Source organism: Thunnus maccoyii, chromosome 13 (genome assembly GCF_910596095.1).
Source record: "Thunnus maccoyii chromosome 13, fThuMac1.1, whole genome shotgun sequence".
In the NCBI taxonomy this organism is placed as follows: domain Eukaryota; kingdom Metazoa; phylum Chordata; class Actinopteri; order Scombriformes; family Scombridae; genus Thunnus; species Thunnus maccoyii.
The window spans coordinates 22531881-22558604 of NC_056545.1; the positions used below are offsets into that span (position 1 = coordinate 22531881).

At 40.3% G+C, this 26724-nt stretch overlaps 2 protein-coding genes across 4 annotated transcripts; one reads left to right on the forward strand and one right to left on the reverse strand.

The window, feature by feature from the left end:
• Positions 1-73: 73 nt before the first annotated feature.
• Positions 74-8802, reverse strand: radx (RPA1 related single stranded DNA binding protein). Of its 2 annotated transcripts, XM_042432215.1 has the most exons (15): positions 7701-8802; positions 6424-6566; positions 6109-6301; positions 5738-5846; positions 4065-4165; positions 3826-3945; positions 3647-3742; positions 3365-3532; positions 2634-2791; positions 2408-2553; positions 2252-2299; positions 2058-2173; positions 1707-1943; positions 518-700; positions 74-377 (listed from the first exon to the last, which is right to left on the reverse strand). In XM_042432215.1, exons 1-15 carry the CDS (start codon positions 8284-8286, stop codon positions 241-243), a joined length of 2541 nt encoding a protein of 846 aa, XP_042288149.1. In that variant the 5' UTR covers positions 8287-8802; the 3' UTR covers positions 74-240. The 2 variants fall into 2 exon arrangements, with proteins under 2 accessions (XP_042288149.1, XP_042288150.1); XM_042432216.1 differs by lacking the exon at positions 2252-2299.
• A 3488-nt stretch (positions 8803-12290) lies between these two features.
• tbc1d8b (TBC1 domain family member 8B) lies at positions 12291-26656 on the forward strand. 2 transcript variants are annotated; one of them, XM_042431440.1, is made up of 21 exons: positions 12291-12552; positions 15020-15130; positions 15443-15561; positions 15802-16027; positions 16496-16736; positions 17254-17461; positions 17582-17749; positions 17859-18020; positions 18210-18360; positions 18551-18765; positions 19495-19612; positions 19709-19994; positions 20105-20234; positions 20316-20414; positions 20507-20575; positions 20705-20945; positions 21038-21103; positions 23729-23821; positions 23979-24026; positions 24136-24233; positions 24328-26656. In XM_042431440.1, exons 1-21 carry the CDS (start codon positions 12426-12428, stop codon positions 24766-24768), a joined length of 3417 nt encoding a protein of 1138 aa, XP_042287374.1. In that variant the 5' UTR covers positions 12291-12425; the 3' UTR covers positions 24769-26656. The 2 variants fall into 2 exon arrangements, with proteins under 2 accessions (XP_042287374.1, XP_042287375.1); XM_042431441.1 differs by lacking the exon at positions 23729-23821.
• The last annotated feature ends 68 nt before the right edge of the window (positions 26657-26724 follow it).

The following is a 26724-nucleotide window of genomic DNA, read 5'->3' on the forward strand; positions in this document are numbered from 1 at the left end:
GATTCAGATAGTAATAAAATATGCAATTTTATAGATTTCAGTGTTTTAGTAGATTCAAAAGATTAAAGCACAATTAAAAGTGTTGTATCACATTTACTGTACATGTGTAACAAAAAATTTACAAGCAACTTTTAAAGGTTACTGTATTTATCCAAAATAACTTTCTTATGACATGATTAATGCACGCTGATAATAATTACAAGATATTCTCACAGAACTGAACGTGTTCTTTTGTAACTCCTAGTCAAGAGAAACCTCCGTCACTCTGTACACCTTGTTGATCAGGATCTCCACCTCATCTCCACCCAGATGACAAAGGTCCAAGATGCAAACCACGTGTGTGTCCTCCAGCTCACTGGCAGTCACCAAGATCTCCTCTGCAAGACAAATATTTGACATTATAGCGTCTACTGTCACACTGATGCTTAATATGATTACATGAGTTAATGATAAAAGACTTCACGTGTTGAGCCAAACTGTGCAGTGATTGCTTCTTGTGTATTAGTGTGGTGGCTACCTGGCTCAGGAAGTGTTGCATCACTGTGGTCCGCAGCGTCACTGAGAGGGCAGAGGAATCCTGACGACAGGCAGGACAGCATCGTGTTGCCGTGGGGATCCCGAGGAAGACCAACAGCCCTGGGCTCGTTGGAGCACACAACAGGAAAATACGCAGCATCAACAGCTATCTGCTTGTTTATGCCTGTCAAAAAGATTTAAAAAAAAAGATTTTAACAACTGATTTTAATCACCGTTTGAAGGTCAAGAAAGGCTCTAAAGGTGGTCTTACATGACTGTGTGCTGGTTCAGGTTTATAGGATCTAAGATACAGCTAGTGCATTCATTCATAATGTGACAAACAGAAGGTGAAACGAGGGCAGTAGGGCACTGAAACGGTCAGTGTTTGGTTTATAAAAGCTGCTATTCAAAGTTAAAACTCTTCAACTTCACATTTTGTTGAAAACAGAAGGCAGAATAAAAGACAAATAAAGCAGTTATATGAATTTCTGTGTTTTCTAGATGTGACTGTGCAACTTAGCCTATTTCACATTACAGGCCTTAATGCTCAATTCCAATTTTTTAGTCAGATCTGATATTTTTGTGTTGACGGTTCACATTCATGTTTGTAAGTGAAATGTATCCAGTTCTGGTGTGAACACCGTTGAGGTCCCAAACAGCCACGCATGCGCAGCTTTAACTGAAATGTGAGCTACATGTGTACAAGAATAACGACAGTCAAATCATAAACATGGACGCCATGGCTGTGCTAGAATACATGTCCAAGATTATTTTGTTGTGGAGGTCGGCACACAATACAGATGAGGCAAATCACTTGGAGGCAAATCAGCATGTAACATGAACGTAACCTTGGTTTCCAATGACAGTAAGTCTCTACCTCAAAGTGACTCACTGATGACGTTAAAAGGTAATACAATAAATCACAGAAGGTCAGTTATCTAGGTGCACACTACTTTGAGACTAACTGAATTAGACAACAATTTTTGGAGCCATTAGTAAAACAGAGAGCCGAGGCCTACGTCCTCTGAATAATTTAGAATATTATGTGGGAAATAAAAGGATGTTCTGACATGTTGGGCAAAAGAGACTGAAATATTAAAAATGACAGCAACAACAAACAGCACGTGTTGTTTTTCAGTGAGAGGATTTCCACAGATCAGAGGAATTCTTACAGTAAAACATTACTTTACCTAATATTGTTATCTGGTAGAACCCCGGACAAACCACGGGTGGGATGGTGTCAGCGCTTTGTTCCGGTGTCCACCGCATGGCCTGAAGGTTACTCCACTGCAGGAGGACGTTCTTTTCATCAAACGTGAACCTCTGAGAGATGCTGTCCTGGTACAGACCGCCTAGACGCAAATGTTCAGACACTTCTTGTTGTTGCTTCAGCCAGCTGCTGCTTTCCCAGGACAATATGTCAGAGTCTGGCGGAAACAAACACATCTGTGTCAAAACCGTGACGCATGCAAAATCATAATCTGACAGTAAATCAGATCACAGAAGGAACACAGAGTAAAGTTGCAGCTCCAGTAATGCACCTTGATTTTGTGGTTGTGGGCCATGTTCGACATCCTGAACTGCCTCCGATTGAGAGTGACCCTCTTCTTCTTCTCGCTGCCCTCGTCCTTTCTCTGTATTTACATGTCCAGCTCTCCTGCAGGAGCAGAGATAAATGAGCACAGAATGGTTGAAGTGGGTTACTGATGAACAAAACCTGCTGAATCCTCAGTACCTTTTTGTTGGCACGCTACCGTGACTCGAGGAGGACTGCTTGGCATTTCTGGAAAACATGTTGATATGTTACCTTTTAAATGTAGCCTTCACTCCTTCTAGCCACAAAAGTGTTATTTATGTTTCAATATGAAGCTCACATGTGTTAAAATCATACCTCATTCTTCTTTTCCTTTTGCTTGCTGAGATTTCCTCAGAAGAGTTAGATGTTAAACTGGCCAACAGTGTCTGCTCATCAGTTGTGGGATCATCGTGTGTGTCTGGCACAGCTTGTTCACACGCATCATTAGAAACATCTGGTACCTGCAGGAAACCAGTTGATTTATTTAACAGTTTTAATGATCAGCGCTATTGGGAAGAGACTTTCAAATAATGTCCATTACCTCTTTCCCCACTGGGCCTTGTGACTCTGTGGTCTTTGGGCTGTTCATGTATCGCACTGCCGTGATATGTCCTTGAATTGCAAGTTTTTTATGTTCTCTATATTGAAGGGTCTCCAACTCCTTCTTCAAGTCAGCCGCAGCAACCAGAGGAACTTGTCCTGCAGATGTAGCATAAGGATTTTAAAATTACAAAAGACTATATGGACAATATAACATAATTATGTTTACTGTGTGTTGCAAAATTTTAGATGTAATGTTTACTCTGTTTTACAGGCCAAACTATCGTCTATATAAATAGTCTTCTTAGGGTTGCTTGAAAAAACAGTTTTAAAAAATTCAAATAAAATATAAAGGTTCACTCTCAACAGCTGTGTATGCATGAGGATACAGACAGAGAAGGTGTTCACTACAAATATTTTATTTGAATTATATACCACAATGCAAGTCCACCATCTGCATCTTGTGGCAGAGCTGCAGGAGAATGCTGACCCAGATTTTATTTGATTCCTGCCACCCACAAGAGAACTGACTGCATCTCATTATGGTTCAGTGCTGAAGCAGAGTTCATCATTTCATGCCTTGAAATTATAAAAATGGAAGCTGGCCATTTTTCTGGCATTCTGAAATGAATCTGTGGTACATTTAAATTCAAAAATGTGTGAAAATGTAATAAAAAACTATTAAATGTTTAAATAAAACAGCAGTGAAGCCATTCCGTATTTTTCCCTCACCTGAAGCATCTGCTGTTGACTGAGTAAATGTCTTCGAGGCATGAGGATAGCAATAATGGCCACCAACAGCAGTCTTCTGGAGGATGACGTTGTCCTTCAGGGTCTTGGTCCACTGGATGAAGCTCTTCACTCTGGGGTCACTCACATATGGCTGACCTTTGTGGTAGCCTGTTGTGCAGACAGACAACAAATACACAGTTCAGTTCAAACTGCACTGACTAACACTGCCACCCCATATATACAGCATATAGATTATCAGGGAGATATTGTTAGTGTGCTAACCTGTGATGAACATCTCTGTCTCACAGCTACTTGTGAGGTAGGGCAATGAGCCTTCCACTTGACACACCCTCATCTGAGTGCACACCAGGTAGGTCACTTAGGACGAGATGGTGATATATTAAGCAAAGTGAAAAGCTTGCAACAGCAGAGCTAGAAGATATGAGCCACAGTTGACTTACTCGGGCATATACGACTGAAGATTTCAGGCTGAGAAGAGGAAAAAACCTCCAGGATAAAAGGCTGGTCAGTCGTTCCATCCACTGCATGGACCCAGCGGTACGTCCAGAACTTCTCTGGACCTAAAACAAAGGTTCAAACAGTTTTAACTCGACTCAAATTAAAAAAAAGGAAATTCAGCAGCTTTACTTTGGTTTTAAAAATGATTTCCAGTTTATAGATAAAACATCAACATTCTCACCCTTGTTCCCTTTACTCTTTACTCGTTCAACGCGGCCTACAAACGTTACCAAACCAATGATGTCACATGCAGCATTGTTGGCCAATTTGTCCAACTCTGACCTGTAAGATACATACTGTACATTACACGAAGGAACGCCACATTTTATTTGTTAAACTGAACAAAACCGAACTCATAATGATACATGATCAGCAAGCAAATGCTGTATTTGTATGAACCAAAACAGTGAAAAAACAGCAGAGCAGGCACACCTCAATTACAAGGTGAAGATGGACTTACAGTGGGGTCCAAAAGTCTGAGACCACATTGAAAATCTCTAATATTTTCATGTAAACTTGGAAATAATCATTTAAAAACACAAGAAGTTATGATATGTAAAATGAAAAACTATTTAAGATTCTGCACTATTTCTAGGTCAGCAATCAAATTTAAGCAAATTTGTCATTGACTACTAAATAGCAATGTGATTGTGGGAAACATGGCATCAGAACTAAGTGAAAGTGTCAGAAGACAAATTCTTCTAAGCAAAGAGGGGCTTTCTCAGTGTCACATTATGGCTAGACTAAAGGTTTCTAAGGGGGCAGTTCATGGAGCTCTTTGCAGAAACTGGATCAGTTGTATCCAAAGCACGATCAGGCAGACCGAAAGTAACCACACCATCAGAGGATCGATAAATCAGGCTTAGTTCCCTGAGAGATAGAAAAGCAACTTCATCACAGATACCGCATTTGCCAAATAAAGAACGCAAGACTGTAATCAGCAAAAGTACTGTCAAAAGAAGGCTGTGTTGTAGTGGTCTCAGAGGACGAGTAGCAGTTTCTAAACCACTTCTCATGCGGGGAAACAAGGCCAAACACTTGGGGTGAAATACCAGCATTTCACAGTGGATGACTGGAAAAAAAGTCCTATTTACTGATGAATCCAAGTTATAGATTTATGGCAGTAAGAGAAGGGTGCATGTAAGGATGAAAGGAGTCAAACAGTAGAGAGAATGATACTGCAGTGGATCAAACCCACAGTGAAACATGGTGATGGGAGTATTCGAGTCTGGGGGCGTTTTGCCTACTCTGGAGTTGGACACCTGCCCCGAATTGACGACACCCTGACTAAGGAGAAGTACCACTCCATTCTTCAGAAACATGCTGGACCCTCTGGTTTACATCTTTGCGGAGAAGGATTCATACTGCAGCAGGATAATGACCCCAAACACACCTCAAAGCTTTGCAAGAACTACTTGAAGACCAAGGATCCTGACTGTCATAGTCTTTCTTCCACAGTCACCTGATCTCAACCCCACTGAACATTTATGGGGGCACCTGAAGACTGAGAAAGCCAATCATTCAGTGACATCATAAGAAGCTCTTTTGACAAATGGTGCTGGGATAACATGGGTTATCAGGTTTTGCACAAACCTGTGGAGTCCATGCCAGCTCGAATGCTTGCTGTCATTAAAGCAAAAAGGGGGACAAACCAAATACTAAGATATATCAAAGATTCAACTTTTCACTAAAATTGTTAAGCTGATATTATCATTTGTAATGAAAAACATAGTGTTACATTCGAAAAACAAATGCAACATAGAAGTATCTTGGCTAGTGGTCTCAGACTTTTGGACCTCTCTGTATATATGGCATTGTTTTTGATAGAATTACAAAATAATGTCAATTCATCACCTGGTGTTGAACTGGTAGGAAACCTCAGGCAATCCCCACTGTGGCAGTACACTCTTTGGTGAGACCACAGTGATGACTGACGCTGGGTTGCGAGGATTCAGGCAGATTTCTGGGAAAAATACATATGAGGACTGCATGAAATCTTGTGACTGAAAAAACCTTGTAGTAGTTGTAGTTAGTTTGACTTACAATTTGGATGTGAGGTTTGGACAGACAAGACGACAGTGACCATTGTATGCCCCATATCACAGCATTTGTGTGTGATATGGGGCACGTTTGAGTTTCAGACAAAAAAAAAAAATGCTATTCACACAAAAAACTGGCACAAAACTTCAAAATGTGACACTGTGGTCAGTAGTTTGTGTACATACCTACAGAGTTAAAGCTCTTGATTCTGTAATGGTCCATTTGCGGGCGTGACCGGTTTGAATAACTCTGCTTCAGGGTGTAATTTTGGAGGTACAACACTGTGCCTACATTCAATCTCTGGTAAAACTCTGGACAAAGTTCATTCCACAGCACGAGGGACATTGTGCCACTCTGATCAGCAACTTCAAAGTATGCCTGAAATATGACAACACATGAGATGAAAAACTGTCACAACACAACAGCAAAGTATTAGTAAGAAATATGGAAGTATGATCCTCTAAGATCTTTTTGTTACTGAAGTGTGTGTTTAAACTCACCTGGTAGGGGTAATCAATCTTGAGTCCAAACTTCCCATAATACCGTAATCTGGATTTCTGTATTATCTTCACTAGGAGAGGAAGAGATTTCCATGTGTTTCTAAAGGATGACTCCAGACTACTGAGAAGAGTGATCTTTGACACTGTTGAAAAGACATTGCAGAAAACACATTATCAGGATTTTATCTTCAATCTGGTTGCCAAAGTTCATGCAAAATAAACATGAAATAAATACATGTTTTTAAAACAGAAGCATTAGCTGAAATGGACAGAGTGCCAATTTCAGTGAGTGAACAATAATGTCTCTTGTCTGCTTGGTTGTCATAACTGTACTGAAACGATTAGTCAAGTAATCTATCAACAGAAAATTTTAAGACGATTCTGATCATCAACCAATCATTTAAATCATTATTAAGCAAAAAAGCCATGTTCTCTCGTTCCAGCTTCTTTTATACTCTTACAAATTTAATATCTTTGTGTATTCTGGGGACAAAACAAGATGATTAAAGGTTGGGTTCTGAGAAACTGTGATAGGCATTTTTTCCCCATAATTTTCTTATGTTTTGTTACCTAGGAAATGCATCAAAAAATGATGATAGACAAATTAATGCTATAAATAAATGTTAGCTGCAGCCTTGCATCATATTCAAATGATTAAATATCTCCTGAATAATTTGTGTCTGATATGATTTTCCCACTAAAAAAGTTCAATTATGTTGTTAAAATCCTTAAAATGACATCCACTCCTTCTCCCTCATTAAAAAAAATCCATAGTCTATGAATATGCAAATATATTTCATTTCAAGTTGTTCAAGTGGACACAAGATGATTGAAGAAGATTTGTGCACTGTAAACTTCAATAGTGGATCAGAACTGGCTTCCAAACTAGTTGTGATGTCACAAATCATGTTCATGAGCCCCTAAAAATTGGGTTTTTAATGAGCACAGAGAAACTTTCCACTTTCATTGGATGAATGTGAAAACAGCCTTTTAGTGTCAAACTCTGCACATACATCATTATGCACAGTGAAGCTCAAACATTCAACTATGTGTACTCAGTGGAGGGAGACATTGAATTCAATAAATTGTCTTATGTGTGAACATATTCTGATTGCTGCCATCCTAAAATATTATTACATGATGGGAAGGTATTGGGTCAAACATATTGTGATATATGACTTAGATGGTGTGCTCAGCCTAATAGCTGAAAAGCCGATCACAAAACCCCACCTCAGTGATGTACACAGATCAGTGTGTGACAAAGTGCAGTATCTCACCGTCCAGCACTGTGTCAGATGAGGGGGACCGTGAGGTCCACATGTCTCCCTCTGGATCGTCGTTGTTCCACAGAGACAGGTAATGTTTGCGGTTCACCTGAAGAGGCACATCACTCTGCAGCAGCACGCTCCTCTCCATGCCGTGCTTAACCAGCAAGGGCAGTGCACTCACATCCTTAACCCGGGACAGGACTTCAGACCTTTGTGCACCACAGCTGAGCTTCTCAATGCACATGTAACCGTGGCCCAGTCTCCTCTCGTTGTAAACAAAAGAGCACTGCGTGATGCTGATGTCAGTCCCAGTCCTCAGGGTGTTGTTGTGCACCAGGTGATTTAAACTGGAGTGAATAAAGCATTTAGCTCGCCAGACTCCGTCAGTGACCGTCACATCGTAGCTGTCGGACTGCTGCTGTCCCTCAGTTTGCTCACTTAAGTACCTCTGAAGTGTGATAACAGCGACCGGAGGCGCCTCCTCAGCTGTCAGTTTCAGGCACTGCGTGTACGACAACCGCTCCAGCGTCCTCTGGAGGAAAGGTGCCTGAGGAGGACCAGTCACCGTCGAAGAGCAAGACGAGTTATCCTCCATTATGGACAGTTTATTCAACTAGTTAGCGGTTAACTTAGTTGGTCGCTGCTGTCATGAAGTCATCTCATGTTAGCTTGTTGGCTAACTAACGTCTTCCAGTCAGTATTAGCAACAGTGTCGCATTTGCATTTAAACTTACGCATTTACTACAAACTACCGGTATCTGAATAAATGCAAGAGAATACTTATCTAGGTAGTATACCATAAAAATTTGAATATTTTTTCAGTTTTTTTTGTTTGTTTGTTTGTTCCTCAGAGTAGCTGGAGCACTAGCGAAGTTACCGCTGGCTAACGTTACTAACTCCGGTGCTGTTTGATTGCGTCACTCTATGTTTTGAACACCAATAAGTGCGCAAAGAGAAAGAAATGCATCCTGAGGTAAAACACTTGTTTCTACCATGATCAATTATTTAGTTTGACCTACAAACTAGCCGGCCAATGTAAACAGGAAATTCCTCTTTTTAAATTCCCCGCTACCTGTGCGGAGAGTCGGACTAGCCTGACGTCATCGACGCGACAAAGTGCGTTGTAGTCCTCAGGAGGCGTGAATTGTAGTTCGTTTTTCAAAAACTGATTAAAATGATCACAGTTTACACTACAAACAGTTATAAGTCGTGGTCTAAACATATTTTTTGACAGATGTCATTCTACCAGTTATTATGCAGATAATATATATGTACAGATTATGCCAGCACTATGTGGCTTAAATAAAATGCAATAATCACATCATACTCAATTTTATTAATAATGGCAAAATATTTCTGACAACGGCAGGCGAACAGATACTTAAATAAATGTCATTAAAATAGCATCCTTTTGTATATAGTTGCATTGCTGGCAGATAAACTTTACTTTATTGTTTTATTTGAAAATTACACATAGATTCATAGGAATGTTTGAAAAATCCCTGCTAGTGCTAGCTGTAGGTGACAATACTCTCTTCAAAGAGGTGACAGAGAGAGAAAGAGCTGAGGGAGGCAAGAAAACCAGTTTTCAAAGCATCCTGAAGCCAACAGGTGAATCATTACTGAAATATCCAATGTCCAGTTCTTATGTGCTTTATTTCTATTCAAGTTTGTCTCTGTATCTTTTGTTAAAGGTTGAGGTATTTATAAATTCAAGGACAAGAGGTATTAGAACATAATTTGCTTGTAATATCAATCTTGACATTGAAAAGATTTTTTCTTTGATTTTGTAATGAAGTTTATACCCCCTCGCACATGATTTGGCATGTTTTGTCTTTACATACTGCATCTTTAAGTGTTTTATGCATAAAAGTTTGAGGTGCCAGCAGATGAAGTGAAAAGTTATCTTTGTCTTAGCATTGTAAAATAATCAAGGAGGGCTCCAACAGCTCAAAGAGGACCTCGTGTGTCCAAATCAAGTTATTGCAAACCACCCTCCTCAGTAAGGAAGGGGCTCATTTAGCTTTCTTATGGTCAAATGTCCACATATTGTGTAGGAGGCTGCTTTTTCCTGATTTGGGCTTGGCCATTTGTTTCAGTTAAGAAACTTAATATAAATATAATAACATACATTTCAGTTATCATGATAATACCATATAATAATAAATATGATAATAGGACTAGGCAGCATGCAATGATGTTTTAGGCTATTTAAAATTTGGGTGTGGCCCATTCCTGTATAAACAACAGTTTCCCTTTGCACTAGTGCAAAGTTTTCTGTGTTTGGTGTGAAATAACTTGACTGGCCTGAGCAGAGCCTCCATCTAACACCTTATAATGAATTGGAAAAATGACTGTGAGCCAACCGAGCCAGGCTTTATCACCCAACGTCAGTGTCCAACATCACTTAACACACTTGTGGCTAAATGGGAGCAAATCTGTGCAACAAGTTTCCAAACTCTTGTGGAAAGCCTCCCAGAAGAGTGAAGGTTGTTAACACCAACAGTTATAAAGTAAGATGTTCAACAGTTACATATGGGTGTAATGTTTCGGTATCCACACACTTGTATGTTGTTCCTGATACTCTGTCGGACTTTCAAGCAGTCAACCAAGTTAATCATCAACAAGTTTCTGCAGTGCATATAATTCACCAAGTCATAATGCTTTTGCAGTTAACAGTTCAATCTGTGTCACTCACACTGTCAATATTAGATGATGAAAGGGATATACAGTTATTCATACTGCTGACCTCTTCAAAAAATCATTGCTGCAACTTCCTGGCAAGTGAATCAGCCATCATTGTATTCCTTTAGTGAAGCAAAGAGCACTTACCCCTGGCAGTATACATTTTATAAACTCTAAAATTGGCCTGTGCTTAACTTTTATTAACAGAACCAGCTTCTCTCTGAAAGCCTCTCCTGCTGCTTCATGGAGTTCAGCCATAAGTCATGTTCACTGCAGCCAGGTTTTGTATCACACACTTTGTTTTTACATTTATAAAACTGCTCAGTTGCCTCAGTTGTGAGATGTTTCCTAGTAGTGTCATTACACTGAATGTGAGACCTAATGGGTAATTTCACCTCTTAAAGCAGTTTCCAGAATGAGGTTCAATGCGTCCTTAAAAGCCTTTAGACAGTGCCAGATATAGGCGGCTTTTAGGCTGTGATAAATAAAGTTATTTAGATATGGACAGTGGTGCAATAGAGATGCTGCAGATAAGAGATTGCTCTCCTCAGTCATTACCTCCCCTTTAGTGTAGGTACTGTATGCCTTGTCAGACCTTTTTATCTATGATAATTAAAATATTTGGTCTGTGAGATACACAGGTTTAAACATTACAACATTCAGACAACAGGTAGAAGTTCAGAAGTTAAAATTAAAAATGAACTACACCATTACAGCAAAATGGTTTCTCCAATTGTAACATAAAAGAGGCAAAAGAGATTTGAGAGCTTTTACTGTCACATGCACAGCAACACAGCAGTGAATGCAGCAGCATAAAGGGCTGAGAGAACATCACTCGATTAGCCTCACTGCAGTACACTTGTGTCAATCAGTTGAACTTGTGTGGCTAAACATCAAGGGAATTGTAGTCCTGGACATAGTGGACTACAGGTTAAAGACAGTGTCTATAGAGACGGTCAAGAAAACACTAAACACATTGAATTTATAAAATTTACAATATACACGACAAAATAGAATAAGCAACTATGGAGATAAATGCTATGTAAACATATTATAATTTATTCATAGCAAGACACTCATGTCAAAATCCTCATTTAGACCCAGTGGTTGCAGTGTTCCTAAGGAGTGGCTCCAAAACAAAACTCCACAAAATTGTAGTCCTGGATATAGTATAGGACTACAATTCCCAATTTCAACTGATTGACACAAGTGTTCTGCACTCAGGCTAATCAAGCGATGCTCTCTCGGCCCTTTATACGGCTGCATTCACTTGCTACCTGTTCAAAGCTCGCTAATTAAAAAGATTCTTGCACAGATTTCAGTCAGTGAATGCTTTTTTCAGTTTGACATTTTTTAGCTCCAGCACCTCTGCTACGTCTGATACCGTGTGAGCAGCGTATTTTTCTCAGCAGTGAAATTTGACTCTTTTGAGTTCTAGTTTCTATAATAATAAATATTTACAATTGTAAAAAACAAAAGGAGAGAGAGAGAAGAGAAAGACAAGGAGATGAAATTTAAAAATACAAATATATACAAATATGGGCCACATTATATTGCAAGAATAATTATGGAAGAAAATCATAGATGTGGACTAAAACAATGTAGGATAAAAAAGTAAATAGGCTACAAGTTCATTGGAAGCATTAAAAAAATCTTAAATTGCCTAAATAACAAAAGACTATCAATACAAAAAAAGTTTTTAAAAAATTGGCCAACTAAAGATAAATTTTGTTTTCAGCTGACCTAAAAGACTGCTACAATATTATATCTATTGTACTAAATTTACTGCGGATTTGCTGAAAATTTTGTTAAGCAATAGGGGCCAACTCTTTGAACTTCGTCCATCGTATTTGGTATCCTGTGGCGCCGCCTTCTCCTCAGAAACTACAATCCCAGAATGCTTTGCAGCTCTGGCAGCATTTCTTGTCGACGTGGGAAGGGAGGGATTCGGACACAAACAAATGTCCACAGGTTTGATGTCGGGCCACGACAGAGGTAACCGTGACATGTCAGGTGGATTTAGGAGATAACTCCTTGACGTTTGAAAACATGTGGCTCAAACCTGAAGAGATTCTGCTGAAAAACGCCTTCAAATTGTGGGTCACCGAGAAGGATAATGAGTACTTCGTACTGCAAAGGAGACGAGGCTACGGAGAAGGTGGAGGCGGTTTGACAGGTAACGTTAGCCGTTATGTTTTCACCTCCTCGCGTACTTAAGGACAGCTGCTGCGACGTCACGAGACCCCGTTAAATCAAACTTGGTATTAATGGGTTAACTCGCCATACATCTGCTTATCTAGCGTGCTGTCTGCCATGTACAGGGCGGGTACTGCTGTACTGCCCCCTCCTCTACAGAAAAATTGCCCTCACTGCAACAGGTACAAGTGGCAAAATTACACGAGGCAGTTCAGGTGCTGAACAGCCGGTTTCTCATGTTGACACTGCAGTCTGCAAGGTCTCCTCAAGTGTACTTGTCAATATATTGGCTTATTTAGTTTGTCTGATGTTTGTTTGAGCACAATTAGGTTACTTGGAAAAAAGTAGTGGTCTACCCACTGCACGGTGCATTTCGTGCTGATTTTATAGCTCAGTGGCCTGTAGTTATGCCACAGTATGTACATAGGCCTTAAAACTTAAGCTATTATCATGTCAGCTTTAGACTAAGACTTAAAATCATGTATTTTGTTGTAGCTACTGTTAAAAAAAATAATACTTGTTCTACCAGTCCATCTCTGAAAGGATGTACCAACCCTCTGTTTACATTTTGTTGTGCCGCAGGACAGTTGTGTCACTGTGAGAATATTCACACCGCTCTCTCCCTGAAGCTAGAAATAAAAGAGAAAACCTCTGGATTTGTAAAGTCACTGCAATGTCAGAGACTGCCCCCCCTCCTCCAAACGAGATAAATGTGTCAGTGACTTTGTGGAGACATTGATGTTCAGTTGAGTTGTCACACTGTAATTTATAGTTATATATGAGTTATATCATAGCTTTTTGCAGCAATGAGATGTAATAATTTTTGAACATTTTAGTCTGTTTTTATAGACTAGGGCTACAACTGTTATTAAAGTTATTCTGCCAATTCATCAGTCAGTCTAAAAAATCCTGTCACTAGTTAAAAAAAAAAAAAGCCTGCAGTAATATAAAACAGAAAAGGACAGCAAATTATCACATTTGAGAAGCTGCAGTAGAACCAGCGAGTGTTTGACATTTTTCATTGTCAAATTAATTAAAAGATTAGTCATGTATGGTTGTGATTTACTAATTGATTCATGGACGGATCACTTCAGCCTTGTTACAGATCTTTTGTAGAGCTTTTATAACAGGTTTCCCTGTTTTCTTACAGACATTTTTAAATGATCAGTCTCAGGGAAGGAACAGTCATTATTGGGTTGTTTCTCTACATAATGAATTTGAATTGTTTGTCATTTTATTAAGTTGTTGCCTCCCCTGTGAGACAATAATCAAACTTAAAAGAATTATGTAAGTTCATAAGTAAATACGTTATGAAGTTGTCCGGTTTTAGTAAAGATGCTCAAAGCTGTTAATAATGTATGAATTCCTAAAAAATGGTGGCATGCTCCTTTCAAAATTATGCAACATCAACTGCAGCCTCAAGTCCTCATTTTCCCACTGAACCCCCAGTGAGTCTCGGATTGAGACACATCCTGTTGTGTAAACCTAATTGCATGCCAGCCGTCACACTGACTTGGATCTCTGAAAACCGCTGTCACCTGACAGTATAACAATAGTGCTGATAACACCACCAGTGATTATAACCTATAGTTTCTAACCACAAGCCACAGTGTGACAACTGTAAGGTAATTAATAGATATTAATGATAATGGTGTTCTTGATGCAGACAAAAGGGCTGATGTCCTGCCAGTCTGGTTTAATGATAGTGGAGGTTAAATACTACCTGATACCATGCTGCACTTGAAGCCCTCTCCAGCACAAGAGCCTTTTATGTCTGAAGTGTCTTTCATGTGTCTAAGTCATCTATCCTCCGCTGTGTGATGTTGTTCCACCCTGATGAGAACATAGTACATTATCCTGTGTTTGATCATTTGAATCCCTGACTACATGGCAGCTGACTAGCAGAACATGTGCAGAGCTGATCCATGTTCAGCCGGCAGACCGGTATAGTGCTGATGCAGTGCATGAGAGTGTGGTTTCACTGAGACCTTGTTAATTATTCATGGAGGGCATGTCAGAGAGGAGTTGGAGAGGTAACAGATTTAGCTAATTTTAGTTGTGTGGCTCTGACGTGGACCTGGGGAATCATTCATCTCCACACTGTCAGTAAGGCAAAAAGGCACAGTCCATGATACAAGTGTAAACAAAGGATTGATTGGAAGGTCTTTTAATATTCAGACTAACAGCTGAATTATCTTATTATCTTTTTTTCATCTTTTCTGATGCTAACTATGATTTGTAAACAAACATAATATGTAATTTTCTTCATAAAGCAAAAATCTTTGAGTGCAAATTTAGCTGTAATTAGTGGTCAAGAAGTAGGCCTTTTAATGAAAGGTTGTAATTTTCCATCTTAGCTTCTTGGGAATATATAAAGCTGATGTCATGTGGCTGAAGGTCATGTGTGACAGTGTTGGATAAAATTATCAATGTGCTGTATGTCACAGGCCTCCTTGTGGGAACTCTGGACACTGTGCTGGACTCCACATCCAAAGTCGCTCCTTTCCGCATTCTGCACCACACGCCGGACTCGCAGGTGTATTGGTCAATAGCATGCGGTAAGTCATTGCATTTTCATCTCATGTTTCTGTGATTATGATTAATTGCAGTTTAAGTCACATCTTGAAATTGCTTTCACTGTGATTGCACAGAAGTTCAGAAAAATTCAATCAGAATCACAATGAAGCCAATATTTCAAATACAAAAAGTTAAAGTGAGATTTAATAGTTAAATAATGTTTCTTCTGTCGCCTAGGACTCATACAGTTCTACAACCAGCCTTTTTTAATTCACAGATAAAAAAAAAAAACATGATATTTCTTTCATATTCAGCCATGATTTGTCTTTTTTTCGCTCTCGACTTTGGGTCAGGTGTCACCAAAGAGGAGATTGTTCAGCACTGGGATTGGCTGCAGCAGAACATCATGAGGACACTCTCTGTTTTTGACTCCAGTGAAGACATCACCAGCTTTGTACAGGGCAAGATAAGAGTAAGAAGTGACACAAATTAATCATTAAGGGACTTAGATATGATATACATGTAATATTTTAACATGCTAATCTCTCATCAGGTTTGACCCAACTGTATTAATAATGATGTTGAAGTATAAAAAATTATATGGCCTCTAAATCACAGCAGAAAGTTACTCTTTCACTGTCAGTTACTGAAAGAACATGATGCATTTTTGTATTGACACCCGCAACATCAAGTCTTATGTTTTATGTGTTAGGGTCTAATCGCTGAGGAAGGGAAGACATCCCTGGTGATGGAGGACGATCCCGAGAAGTTCAGAGAAGCACTTTTGAGGTTTGAGAAGTGGTTTGAGCTGCCGCCGGACGAAAAGCTGGTCACATATTACTCATGCAGCTACTGGAAAGGCAAAGTGCCCTGCCAGGGCTGGCTCTACCTCAGCACAAACTTCCTCTGCTTCTATTCATACCTGCTGGGAGCTGAGGGTAAGCAATTTCTGTGCCATTTATTCACATGAGCATGGCATTTGTCTTGGTAATGTTAATTGGTGTGGCAGATCCAAGTATCCACCATAGTGGGCTTTCATGGCCTTAAAGGTACATTCTTGAACGTTTTGTCATTAAAAAAAATAGCTCTTGATAATTACAGCTCCCATAATTGTGAAAAAGCCATTATAGCAGACCTCACAGTGTGAAGGCAGACTTGAAAAGCGGTGTGGAGAATGGATGACGCTGAATTTCATGTTAATTTGACACTGAGTGACATTTTCACATTGATGCTGCACAGTGTGAACATTTTCATTTGGTGGTATCAGCAGTTCTCTGTAACGGAGCCATTAAGTACAGTACATCAACAGTATTACACAATAATAATGATGTATCCAGATCACTGTCCTTACAGCTAGAGCCTTAATCACTGATGTCATTATTTATTTTCTCGTGATGACTTTGCAGTGAAGCTAATCATCTCCTGGGATGAGATCTGGAAGCTAGAGAAAACATCTAATGTGATTCTGACTGAGAGCATCCATGTCTTGGCTAATGGGGAGGATCACTACTTCTCTATGCTGCTGCACCTTAATGAAACCTTCATTATCATGGAGCAGCTGGCTGACTACTCCATCAAGCGCCTTTTTGATAAAGAGGCCTTCGAAAGAGAGCCAGCTCTCACCGACCCCCTGCAAATTACCAAGAGGTACTGTCTGTCTGCTACACTGCACAGCTTTACATGATCCTGTTAGCGCTGGCTGCCAGCTCCAAGACACAGAGTAAACATAACGCCTGACTTCTGTCAAGTAGCATTTGTGTTTGTTTTCACCTTTTATGTAGTGCCATGTAGGTCATACACAACAATACCAGTAACAGATATTTTAAAATCAACCTACTGCAGTCATTTATTTTGACCATTTTGCCTACATATTCCAGCCTTTGACTGCTAGAATCATGCTTGGTAATTTAAAACTACATTTCTAAATGCTGTAATTTAAGAAGAAACTGACCTTTAACAAAGTAAACTACCTGTCCATACTATGATATATCTGTCGTAGTAATATCTATATTTGTAATAATCTAAAGCACTCAAAAATAGGTTGTTATGAGACTCTGCGCATGTGCGTTCTTCCACTGTGGAGGCTGCAAAATGATGATCTTATGAAAACTTACTGGTGATGTTCTGCCCATGACATTTCTTTCTGCTTTACTTCCCCCTCCAGAGGCCTCGAAGCTCATGCAAAGAGCGAACAGTTCCGGACATTTTTCAGGCTTCCTAAAGAGGAAAACCTGTTAGAGGTGCATGAGAGCTTCCTGTGGGTACCCTTCAGCCATTTTAACACGCTTGGCAAGATCTGTTTGTCTGAGAATTACCTGTGTTTTGCCAGTCAGGACGGAAGCCAATGCCATATCATCATTCCAATGCGAGAGGTAACGTGAAACAAAAACTGTATCACTGCCAATAACACACAGTCTCAAATCGCTCTCTCCTTACTAATAAATACCAGGTAAAAAGTGACTGTTTGGTCTGTCAACATTGCCCTCTGCCAGGTTGTGAATGTTGAGAAGCCCGATTCCAACAGCAGAGCTTTAACGGTGTGTGTGCGTGGCAAGAGGGCGCTGCGTTTCTCTGAGGTTCGTGACTACCAGCGGCTTGCAAACACAATCCGTAGCAGGTGTGGGATTAGTGCCAGCCCTCAGCACTCTGCTTCATCAGAGGTAACATGTTGTTTTTATTTGTGCCATTTTTACTCTTTTACTCACAGTTTCCAGTTGATTCGTTTTACAGTGGTTTCTGACAATGAAAAATGATGTCTTTATCACTAAGGCTATACGAGGCGAATGCCAGTCACTCATCAACCACTTTGAGGACAATCCAGACGACGTAACTCTTATGGTCGGGCAGAAAGACAGCAGCAAGGCAGTAAGCACTGAGGCTCTCATGACTGTTTTCCACCCTCAGGATGTTGAGAACCTTGACCCCAAAATGGTAAATATCAGAGTTCAGTTCAAATGAAACGTACGCTTGTTTTCATCAGAATTTCGTAAATCTGACTGTATTACCTTGATGTAATTGTAATGCACTAGAACCTGCGGGTGGGTGTCGAATCGAGTCAGGACATAAATAAAAAGGAAGCATGCATCTGTTTATAAATACTGCCATCTGTGTCTTTGACAGCTTAAAGAAAAGATGAAGGAGCAGTCTTGGAACATCCATTTCTCTGAATACGGACGTGGCACAAGTATGTTTTTCACCAGGAAGACACGAGACTTGATTGTTCGTGGTGTCCCTGAAGCTTTGAGAGGAGAGCTGTGGATGCTTTTTTCAGGTATGTAAACATCAGACATTACTATGCTGTGTTATGTAAGTGATACAATGTGTCAGAGTTTTGCTAATGAAGCCTTGCATGATTGAATGTGTGTTATGTACTCAAGTGCTCTCTCAGCATGAATAATTAAGCGAAACATGGTTGATGTGGGATCACTGCAGCATCTGTTTTTGATGATTTGACTCTGTAGGAGCTGTAAACGACATGGCCACTCACCCCGGCTATTACACCGAGCTGGTCGAACAGTCTCTGGGCACAAGCACTCTGGCTACAGATGAGATCGAAAGAGACTTACACCGCTCTCTGCCAGAGCACCCCGCCTTTCAGAGTGACACAGGAATCTCTGCTCTGCGCAGAGTCCTTACCGCTTATGCCTGCAGGAACCCTAAAATTGGCTACTGCCAGGTACTCAAATTTGTTTAGGCTCGTTTTCCACCACCTGCTTTTAACAGAGAGAAAAGCACAGATTGACACTGATAACAAACACTCAGAAGCTATTAGACACTCTGGGTAAAATGCATGAACAGCTGTTAGCCAATTTTGTAGCTACAATTCTGTTATCACAGAAAAAATATGAATATGAAAAACATGCACACGAAAACATTTACCAGTAAGTGTCTGGCCATTTTGTTCTGATAATCATTCTTTATTTCTGCATTTTTAGTCGTAGTTTATGTGAGATTATCCTTTGTTTCTGGTTGTTTTAACAATGACAGGTGAAACGTCTGCAGTAGCACACACACACACACACACACACACACACACACACACACACACACACACACACACACACACAACAGGTGAAGAGGTGGAGGCTGTGGTACAGACTTGAAAACGCTCATAACACTGATGGTTTTAAACACCTGCGTCCTTTACTATGATTGGTCAGTTTGTGACAGTGGAGTGCAGCAGCTCTGAAAAGTAGACTTGATTTTAAAAAAGGTCAGTTTCTTTGAAAAAAAAAAACAAAAAACCCTGGAGCTCAGGAAATGCCACAAATGCTCTAAATCCACCGAAAATATTTTTTAAAAGGCACTGGTGCTCTGAAAAATGCGCCTGGTGGACACACGCACACCTTTATACTGGCTTCTTCTTTGCTCCATTTTTAAAAGTCTATCCTTTTCTACTGTTTAGGCCATGAACATTCTCACTTCAGTCCTCCTGCTCTACGCGAAAGAAGAGGAGGCTTTCTGGCTGTTAGTGGCTGTCTGTGAGAGGATGTTGCCGGATTACTTTAACCGCCGAATCATTGGTGAGGGGGGATGCTTTTCTAAAACTGTTTCTGGCGGTAATTTGTGGACCTAAACTTTGAAGTAAGTGCTCTTTAATGTTGCCGATGTTTCTCCAGGTGCTTTGGTTGACCAGGCGGTGTTCGAAGATCTGATTCGAGAAAACCTCCCGCAGCTGGTAGAGCACATGACAGACCTGAGTTTCTTCTCATCCGTGTCACTGTCCTGGTTTCTCACTCTCTTCATCAGCGTTCTGCCTATAGAGAGTGCGGTGAACGTGGTGGACTGCTTTTTCTACGACGGCATAAAAGCCATTCTGCAGCTCGGCCTAGCGGTGCTTGACTACAACATGGAAGCTCTGATCAGCTGCCATGACGATGCGGAGGCTGTCACCATCCTCAACAAGTCTGTGTCAGCTAGGGCCGGCCAACTCACTTAACTATTTTGAAAAGTCACTGACATGTTTTAACATTATTTCACTGTAAAAATTGATTCTGTCGTTGTTTCCTGTTCAGATTCTTTGACAGTGTGACAAACAAAGACAGTCCGTTGCCTCCGACAGTGCAGCAAGCATCAGTGGGCAATAATGATAAATCATCCCACTTCAACGTGGATATCAGTGAACTGATCCGAGAGGCCTATGAGGTACTGCAACATTTTCCAGTATCAGTTTTATTCAGCGATAACTGCAGTATGATTGATTCAGTGAATTTTCTTTGGTTTTAGAAATATGGAAATATTCGCTCAGAGGAAGTCGAGAGTTCACGGAAAAGAAACAAACTGTTTGTTATCCAGACGCTGGAGGATACAACCAAGCAAAATGTTGTAAGCGGCCGTCGCGTTTACAGTTATGTAAATGTTTCATGTAATTCAGTTGTTAATATGGCATTAAGGATTGATTTAAAATTTGTTTTCAGATTCGTGTGGTGTCCCAAGAAGTCAGATTTAGTGCCTCACAGCTTGATGAACTTTATAATTTGTTCAAAGTGAGTTAACTGCTTGGCATACTTTATATAATACAGTGTCTTCCTTGTCATCATACATAAATGACAACAGTCAAAATAGAAAAGGAGAAATATCTTGAAATAAAGAAAATTATATATATTGTCTTTCAGAGGCAGCATTTCCTCAGCTGCTACTGGACAATGAAGAGTCCAGTTCTGCTCCATCATGACCCCAGTCTGGCCTATTTGGAGCAGTACCAGTTGGGTTTCCAACAGTTCAGTGTGCTCTTCTCCCTGCTGGACCCCTGGGCTTTTTGCACCAACAAGAGCACCCTCTCCCTCTGGGTCTTCCGCCTGATAGACGAGAACCAGGATGGCCTTGTCAACTTCAAAGAGTTCTGCTGTGCCCTTGGTAAGTTCACTCGTTTCTCTCCCCCTTCACTAATGCACTTGCTCACCCCGATGTCCACTATCTGCTGTAACAGTGTATTGCTTCTCCTGCAGATACTTTGTACGGTGGATCTTTCACAAATAAGCTGAAATTCCTCTTCAAGCTGCACCTGCCACCAGGTGAGTGACTAACACTGGATAAAGCCAGCAGCAGCAAGTCTAAATCTAAATGACAAACATAATACTTAAACATTTCTCACGTGACAACTCTGACCTCTAACTCTAACCCTTTGTGTTGTCTCAGTGGCATCTGTCTCTTGTGTTTGTGTATCTTCCGCTTCAGCCTCCTGACCCATTTCTTTCACAACATATGTAAAGTGATGATAGACTCCTGCAGGTTCAAAGTTCAAGCACAGCAAATGTTTTCATACAGGATTATTTACAGTCTCTAAATTCTGCCGTCATCACATGACAGCAATAACACAACAGCAGTAGACATACAGAAGCAGCCTAACGTAGAGCACAAGGCCAGCTAGAGTTACATCAGTCTGTGGTGTGCAGGGCTTGACAATGTATGAGTTGTCATTTCAATAATCCAGTCCATAACTCAGCATTTGTTGACTGAGCTCATTGCCCGAGGAAAGAAACTGTCCTTGAATGTGTGGCTCTTGTGTGCATGATGTGGCACTATGTGCTTGAAGGCAAGGGTAAGAATAGTCTATGTCGGGTGAAAGAACTTTGCCATGGCAACGATTGGTGTAAGGAGCTGTAAGGGCTTTTTGCAGTGAGCTACTTTCTCCACAGAGTGGATCCGTGATGAGATAGAACTGTTCAAATTACAGCTGACAGCTTAGCAGCAGATGAGTACTGGAGGAGTCAGCGTTTGTGATGTGCCAGCCTAGTGAACGCCAAGCAGCAAAGCTTGTTTTATGTCTTCACGGAGAGTGCACATTGCTTCAGCACCAAGGACAGGTCTCACCCTGGTGCCACAATCCAAACAAGATGGTATAGGCCCAGTTCCAAGCCCTCAAACATTAACTGTTTTCACAGTGGGACAGCCCTGAGCCCTCATTTACTTAGCTAGAGCCCACATCAAAGTCTGTGTTTGTAAGAGAGGACATTGGAACTGGGCCAGACACTCCATTGATCTGGAAAATGAAATCATGTTCTATTTAGAGCTGATAGTCTGTATGTTTTTGTTCCAAACACACAGTAACCCGCTGATTGCACTCATCAGCTTTCACACGATACATGACGTGTATCATGTGTGACAGGTGGTTGTAGGGACAATATGCATACTTTGCTGCATGGTTTGTACAAAACTGTTACAACCACTGATTGTCTGCATCAACATTTCTCCAAGTCTTTAACTTCTAGCAGAAGATAGAAATTTCAAAGCCTTACCAAAGGCTGTAGTTCTGTATACCACTGTGGTATACAGAATGGAAAATTAGTGTGAGGGTTTCTTAAAAGAAAAGGCCACAGATATTCACAGCAATTTTCACAGCTGCTCATTAGTTATCTTGAATATGGCTGATTGTTTGCACCGGGGTAAAGATCATGCAGTTCCTGCATCCTCTGGGGGGCATCAAGTGTTCAGTAAATTTGTTAATCAGCTTATTATATTTTAAACAATATTTAATATTTTAGGTGGAAATGTTGACATGATGCTGTGTTGGCAGTTGAGGATAGTTCACCACGATCAGTGATCAAATTGCACAAACACAATGACTGACCAACCAACATGGCAAGTTTTAGGCTGTGCTGCTAGTGCAGCTCAAAGCTATCAGGCACATATAATAACACTGTTGGCTTGTGAGGGTAATTGTTTAATCCAGGCGTGCAAATTCACACGCATCCATGAACACACACATACACAATCATCGGTGGGGGTCAGAGTACAGAAATATAGCACATGCCAAATGAGAAATTAAAATTATAAAGACAGGATTTTTATATACAAGGAAATTCCTTATTTGATTTAAAAAAATCTATTTTCATCACAGGGAAGGATGTTGAATTTAACTATGGTCAAAGAAGCTGAAAAGATAATGAAATGTTGCTCAATCTTAAGTTCTTAAACCTCCAAATTGATTATTTTTTATCAAAATGATTATGAATGACACTGATACAAATGACAAATGAGTTAAAAAAAAAACATTTTTTTAAATCTTATATGAACTTGGTGAAATGCACATTTTTACCTTTTATCTACCATGCTAGTCAGCTAGCTTGCTAAGTTTAATTACATAGTAAGCACAGTTGTAGCAATAATTAATGTTATTATTAGTGACTAAAGTTACTGTGACAAATTAAAAGATGACAGCAATTAAAGCCAACATTTTAATATATAAAAAAATGAGACAGATTCAGGCTGCTGGCTGCTGCTAACTCTTACTAGCTGCTTACTAGGTGTGTGTCAGTTTAACGTTATAACCTGTTGAGTTTGTCCACACAAAAAAGTAAATTAGTGAGCAGGAAAAGACAAGAAAGGCTCTGAAAAGAAGAACAGCAGAGAGACTGCAGCAAAAAAAAGTGACAAAACAAAGCAAAACATATTTGTTCCGCTTAATATATAAATGTATGTTTATATACATGTGATCTAACTGTACACAGAGTTACCAGTTAATTGCAGGACTGCATTAGACTGTATCTAATGTAAATCACTCCTTGTATATGGACATCTGTGTTGTATTTAACCACGTTCTCTAACTGATTTCATCTCCATTGCTCATGTGGCTCCTCTGTCACCTTTGTCTCTTCATCTTTCCTTTCAGTGCACTCAGACTATACTATATCTTCTAGCTTTCACAGGTAGTCCTTTGCACGTAAAGGAACAAAGAATCCAGCACTTAATTCCAGTGACTGAAGACTCTTCTCACTTGAGTAGACTCACTGGTTAGCCTCTTTACTGTTTCTTTCCCCTTAAATCTCAAATCTCACTTTTCCCTTTCCCCCTCAATTCTGTCTTAATTGCCTGACTTTATTGAATGCACTGATTGTTCTTGAAACATTTCTCAATGCAGTCTGCTTACATGCAGCTTCTATATTTCAGCATTTGATCTTCCAGCAGATGGTGTGATAAGGAAAAGCCCTGAAAGAGGTAGCGTTACACCCATATTTATTGCAAACACCCCATGGCTCATCAAAAACTGTAAAAAAACTGTCCTACTTTTGTATGATACTGAGCAGTTTGTGTCTGAAATTGACAGGTAGAGGAAAAGTGGACCTGCAGGCCTACTTGAAACAATGGCAAAATGAAATACTTAAGAAAGAGGAAACCATCAAGGACCTTCCCAGAATTAATCAGGTAAGATTTAACATCACATTTTCAAGTAAAATTACCTACATGACATGTCAAATAATTAATAGAAGTACAATGCATGTATTTCTTTCTCTCTCAGACTCAGTTCATCCAGTTCTCCAAGACCCTGTACAACATTTTTCATGGCGACCCAGAGGAGGAGTCTCTGTACCGTGCCGTGGCGCATGTGACCAGCCTTCTCCTGAGGATGGAGGAGGTGGGGCGGAGGCTGCAGGAGCCGAGCAGCCCACCTGCATCCACACAGCCTGCCAACTCTGCTGCTGCTGCTGCTGCAGGGGACGAGTCCTCCACCGAAGAAGCGTCTACCACCCCTGAGAGCTGCGACACCTCCAGCTCCCACAACAGTCAGGATGCAGGGCCTGACCTCTCGGAGACAGAGTGGTCGTTTTCGTTTGAGCAGGTCCTGGCATCTCTGCTCAACGAGCCGGCCATAGTCAACTTCTTCGAAAGGCCTGTTGACATTGAGACTAAAATGGGGCAAGCCAAGGTTGCCCAGCTGAAGCTAAAGGCTAATAAGTGAACGGATGCATAAGTGAATTACTTTGCCTCTGATTTGAACCCAGAAGTCACCATGAATTTGTTTTCTCCACTCGTATAGGGCAGTGGGTTTTGGTGAGGCAGAGAGTAAGATTGCTGTTGAAGTTGCATCATGAATGCAGAGGAAACATCAGATTTTTGAAATCAGGTGCAACGTGTGTATGTGGCTTAATTGTTCAGATGGATAGCAACAATGGCTGATGAAACAAACGAGTCGTTGTAAACACTGTCGTAACCGTCCTCTGACCAACACCTTCAGTGCATTCTCATGTTAAGCCTCATTGCAGACTTTGTCATTCCTCGAATCTGATTATGCATTTTCAACCTCACTGATGAATTAATTCTCTCATGTAGCCTCAGAATCTTCAGATTTTAAGTTAAGTTTACAATATATATTTTCCCCTGTATGCCATAAAGCACATAAAGTATAGTTTTGTATTGTATAAGGGACATTCAGTTCTGTCCCCTTTATTCAGAAACATGTCTGAAGAGTTTGTCCTTAACTCTCTGTCTCTGCTGACGCGCACCTCCACAACGAATGACTTGACAAGGGGACAGAGAGTTCACAGGAAGACTCTTCCTTTGGATATCTTGACATATTTTCTCTTGCAGATTGGTCGTCACTGCTGTAAAGTGAAACGTACTGTAAATGCGAACCTGTCCTGTGACTTCAGTGTCTCCTGGTGGGCGTTATCCTGTAAACCTATTTTGAGAAACACCAGCTTTTCAGTTGTTACAGTAGGACAGGAAGTAAGGACAAGCTGTAGTTTTGTCCATGGAAGCCATAAATTGATTGCAGATATAATCTGAGTGAGGATGTCAGATATTATTTATTGAGAGCATAAAATATTCGATTACGGTGTTACACATTTGCAATAACATACAAGAGAGAATGACATACTGCCACAGCACACTCATCTGTCTCCAGCAGCAGCACACCTGGTGATGATATTATAGCATGATGTCAAATATGTTGAATACAGGAAACATAGGATCTGTAAAGGTAAAAGTGTAAAATTCCACAGTGCTGCTGCAGGGAAATCACCTGCGTCCTCCTCCGAGTAAACTAGAAGCTGTGTATTAGTCGAGCTTTTAACACTGACCTGAAATTATGTAGAAAACATGCTGTGTGTGATCTTCACAGTGCGATTGGTTGATGTACTGTTTGCTCATGTTCGTCTTACTGTATATGTAGGATTTCACGCTCTAGTCTAAGTGCAGCACTTTGTACATAGAGGTCAGTTCAATAGTCGTTTATTGATTATTGTATTTAAGAGGCTTGTATTGAAAATGTAAAATATGAGCTTGTGGACTGTTGTGGACACAACTTCAACCTTTTGAAGGACATTTAGTTTTATCAAATCTCAGGGTGCAATTTGTGTAAAATAAAAGGGAGTTAAAGGGATATTTTTTCGACCTGGGACATATAAAGTATATGACTGAGTTTGACATTTTTGTCTGTAACATTAAAATATAGAGCATGTGTAGCATAGTTACAGGATTTGCCACATTCTGCTTGCCTTCAGCGAACAGCAATTATTACTGCTCGCTACAGAAAGCCAGATTTAACTTGCAGTATTTCAGTTATTGCTTTCTTTTTATCTGTGCATTTTCTGCTTTGCCGCTTTGTTCTCGCTTCTATCAGTCAGTAATTTGTGAGTGTTTGAGATTCACAAGCTGTAGATATGCCTGTATCCCGGCCAGATCTCAGAGGCGTTGGATTCCTAAAGGTCACGACCACTTCAGCCTCAGCTTGTTATCTCCAGGGGCCAAATTCACAGATTTATAAAGCTTTATCTCTGCTTGTGTGGGGGAAATTTGTTTTAGAAGCTTCTTAAGTGCAAGTGCAATTCTTTGTTTCTTATACCTCTTTTGCCATTTGCTAGAAATGTTTCCGATTTTTTTTTTTCTCCTTTAATTGCTTATTTTTTCACTTGAG

Coding starts and splice junctions, on each gene's coding strand:
- radx (XM_042432215.1), bottom strand. CDS start 8,286: ATGGAGGATAACTCGTCTTGCTCTTCGACGGTGACTGGTCCTCCTCAG. Junction 6,302..6,423: donor AGATTGATTACCCCTACCAG/GTGAGTTTAAAC, acceptor GTCATATTTCAG/GCATACTTTGAAGTTGCTGA. Junction 2,554..2,633: donor AAGGCCCAGTGGGGAAAGAG/GTAATGGACATT, acceptor GGTTTCCTGCAG/GTACCAGATGTTTCTAATGA.
- tbc1d8b (XM_042431440.1), top strand. CDS start 12,426: ATGTGGCTCAAACCTGAAGAGATTCTGCTGAAAAACGCCTTCAAATTG. Junction 18,021..18,209: donor AGAACCTTGACCCCAAAATG/GTAAATATCAGA, acceptor TGTCTTTGACAG/CTTAAAGAAAAGATGAAGGA. Junction 23,822..23,978: donor TCACTTGAGTAGACTCACTG/GTTAGCCTCTTT, acceptor TCTATATTTCAG/CATTTGATCTTCCAGCAGAT.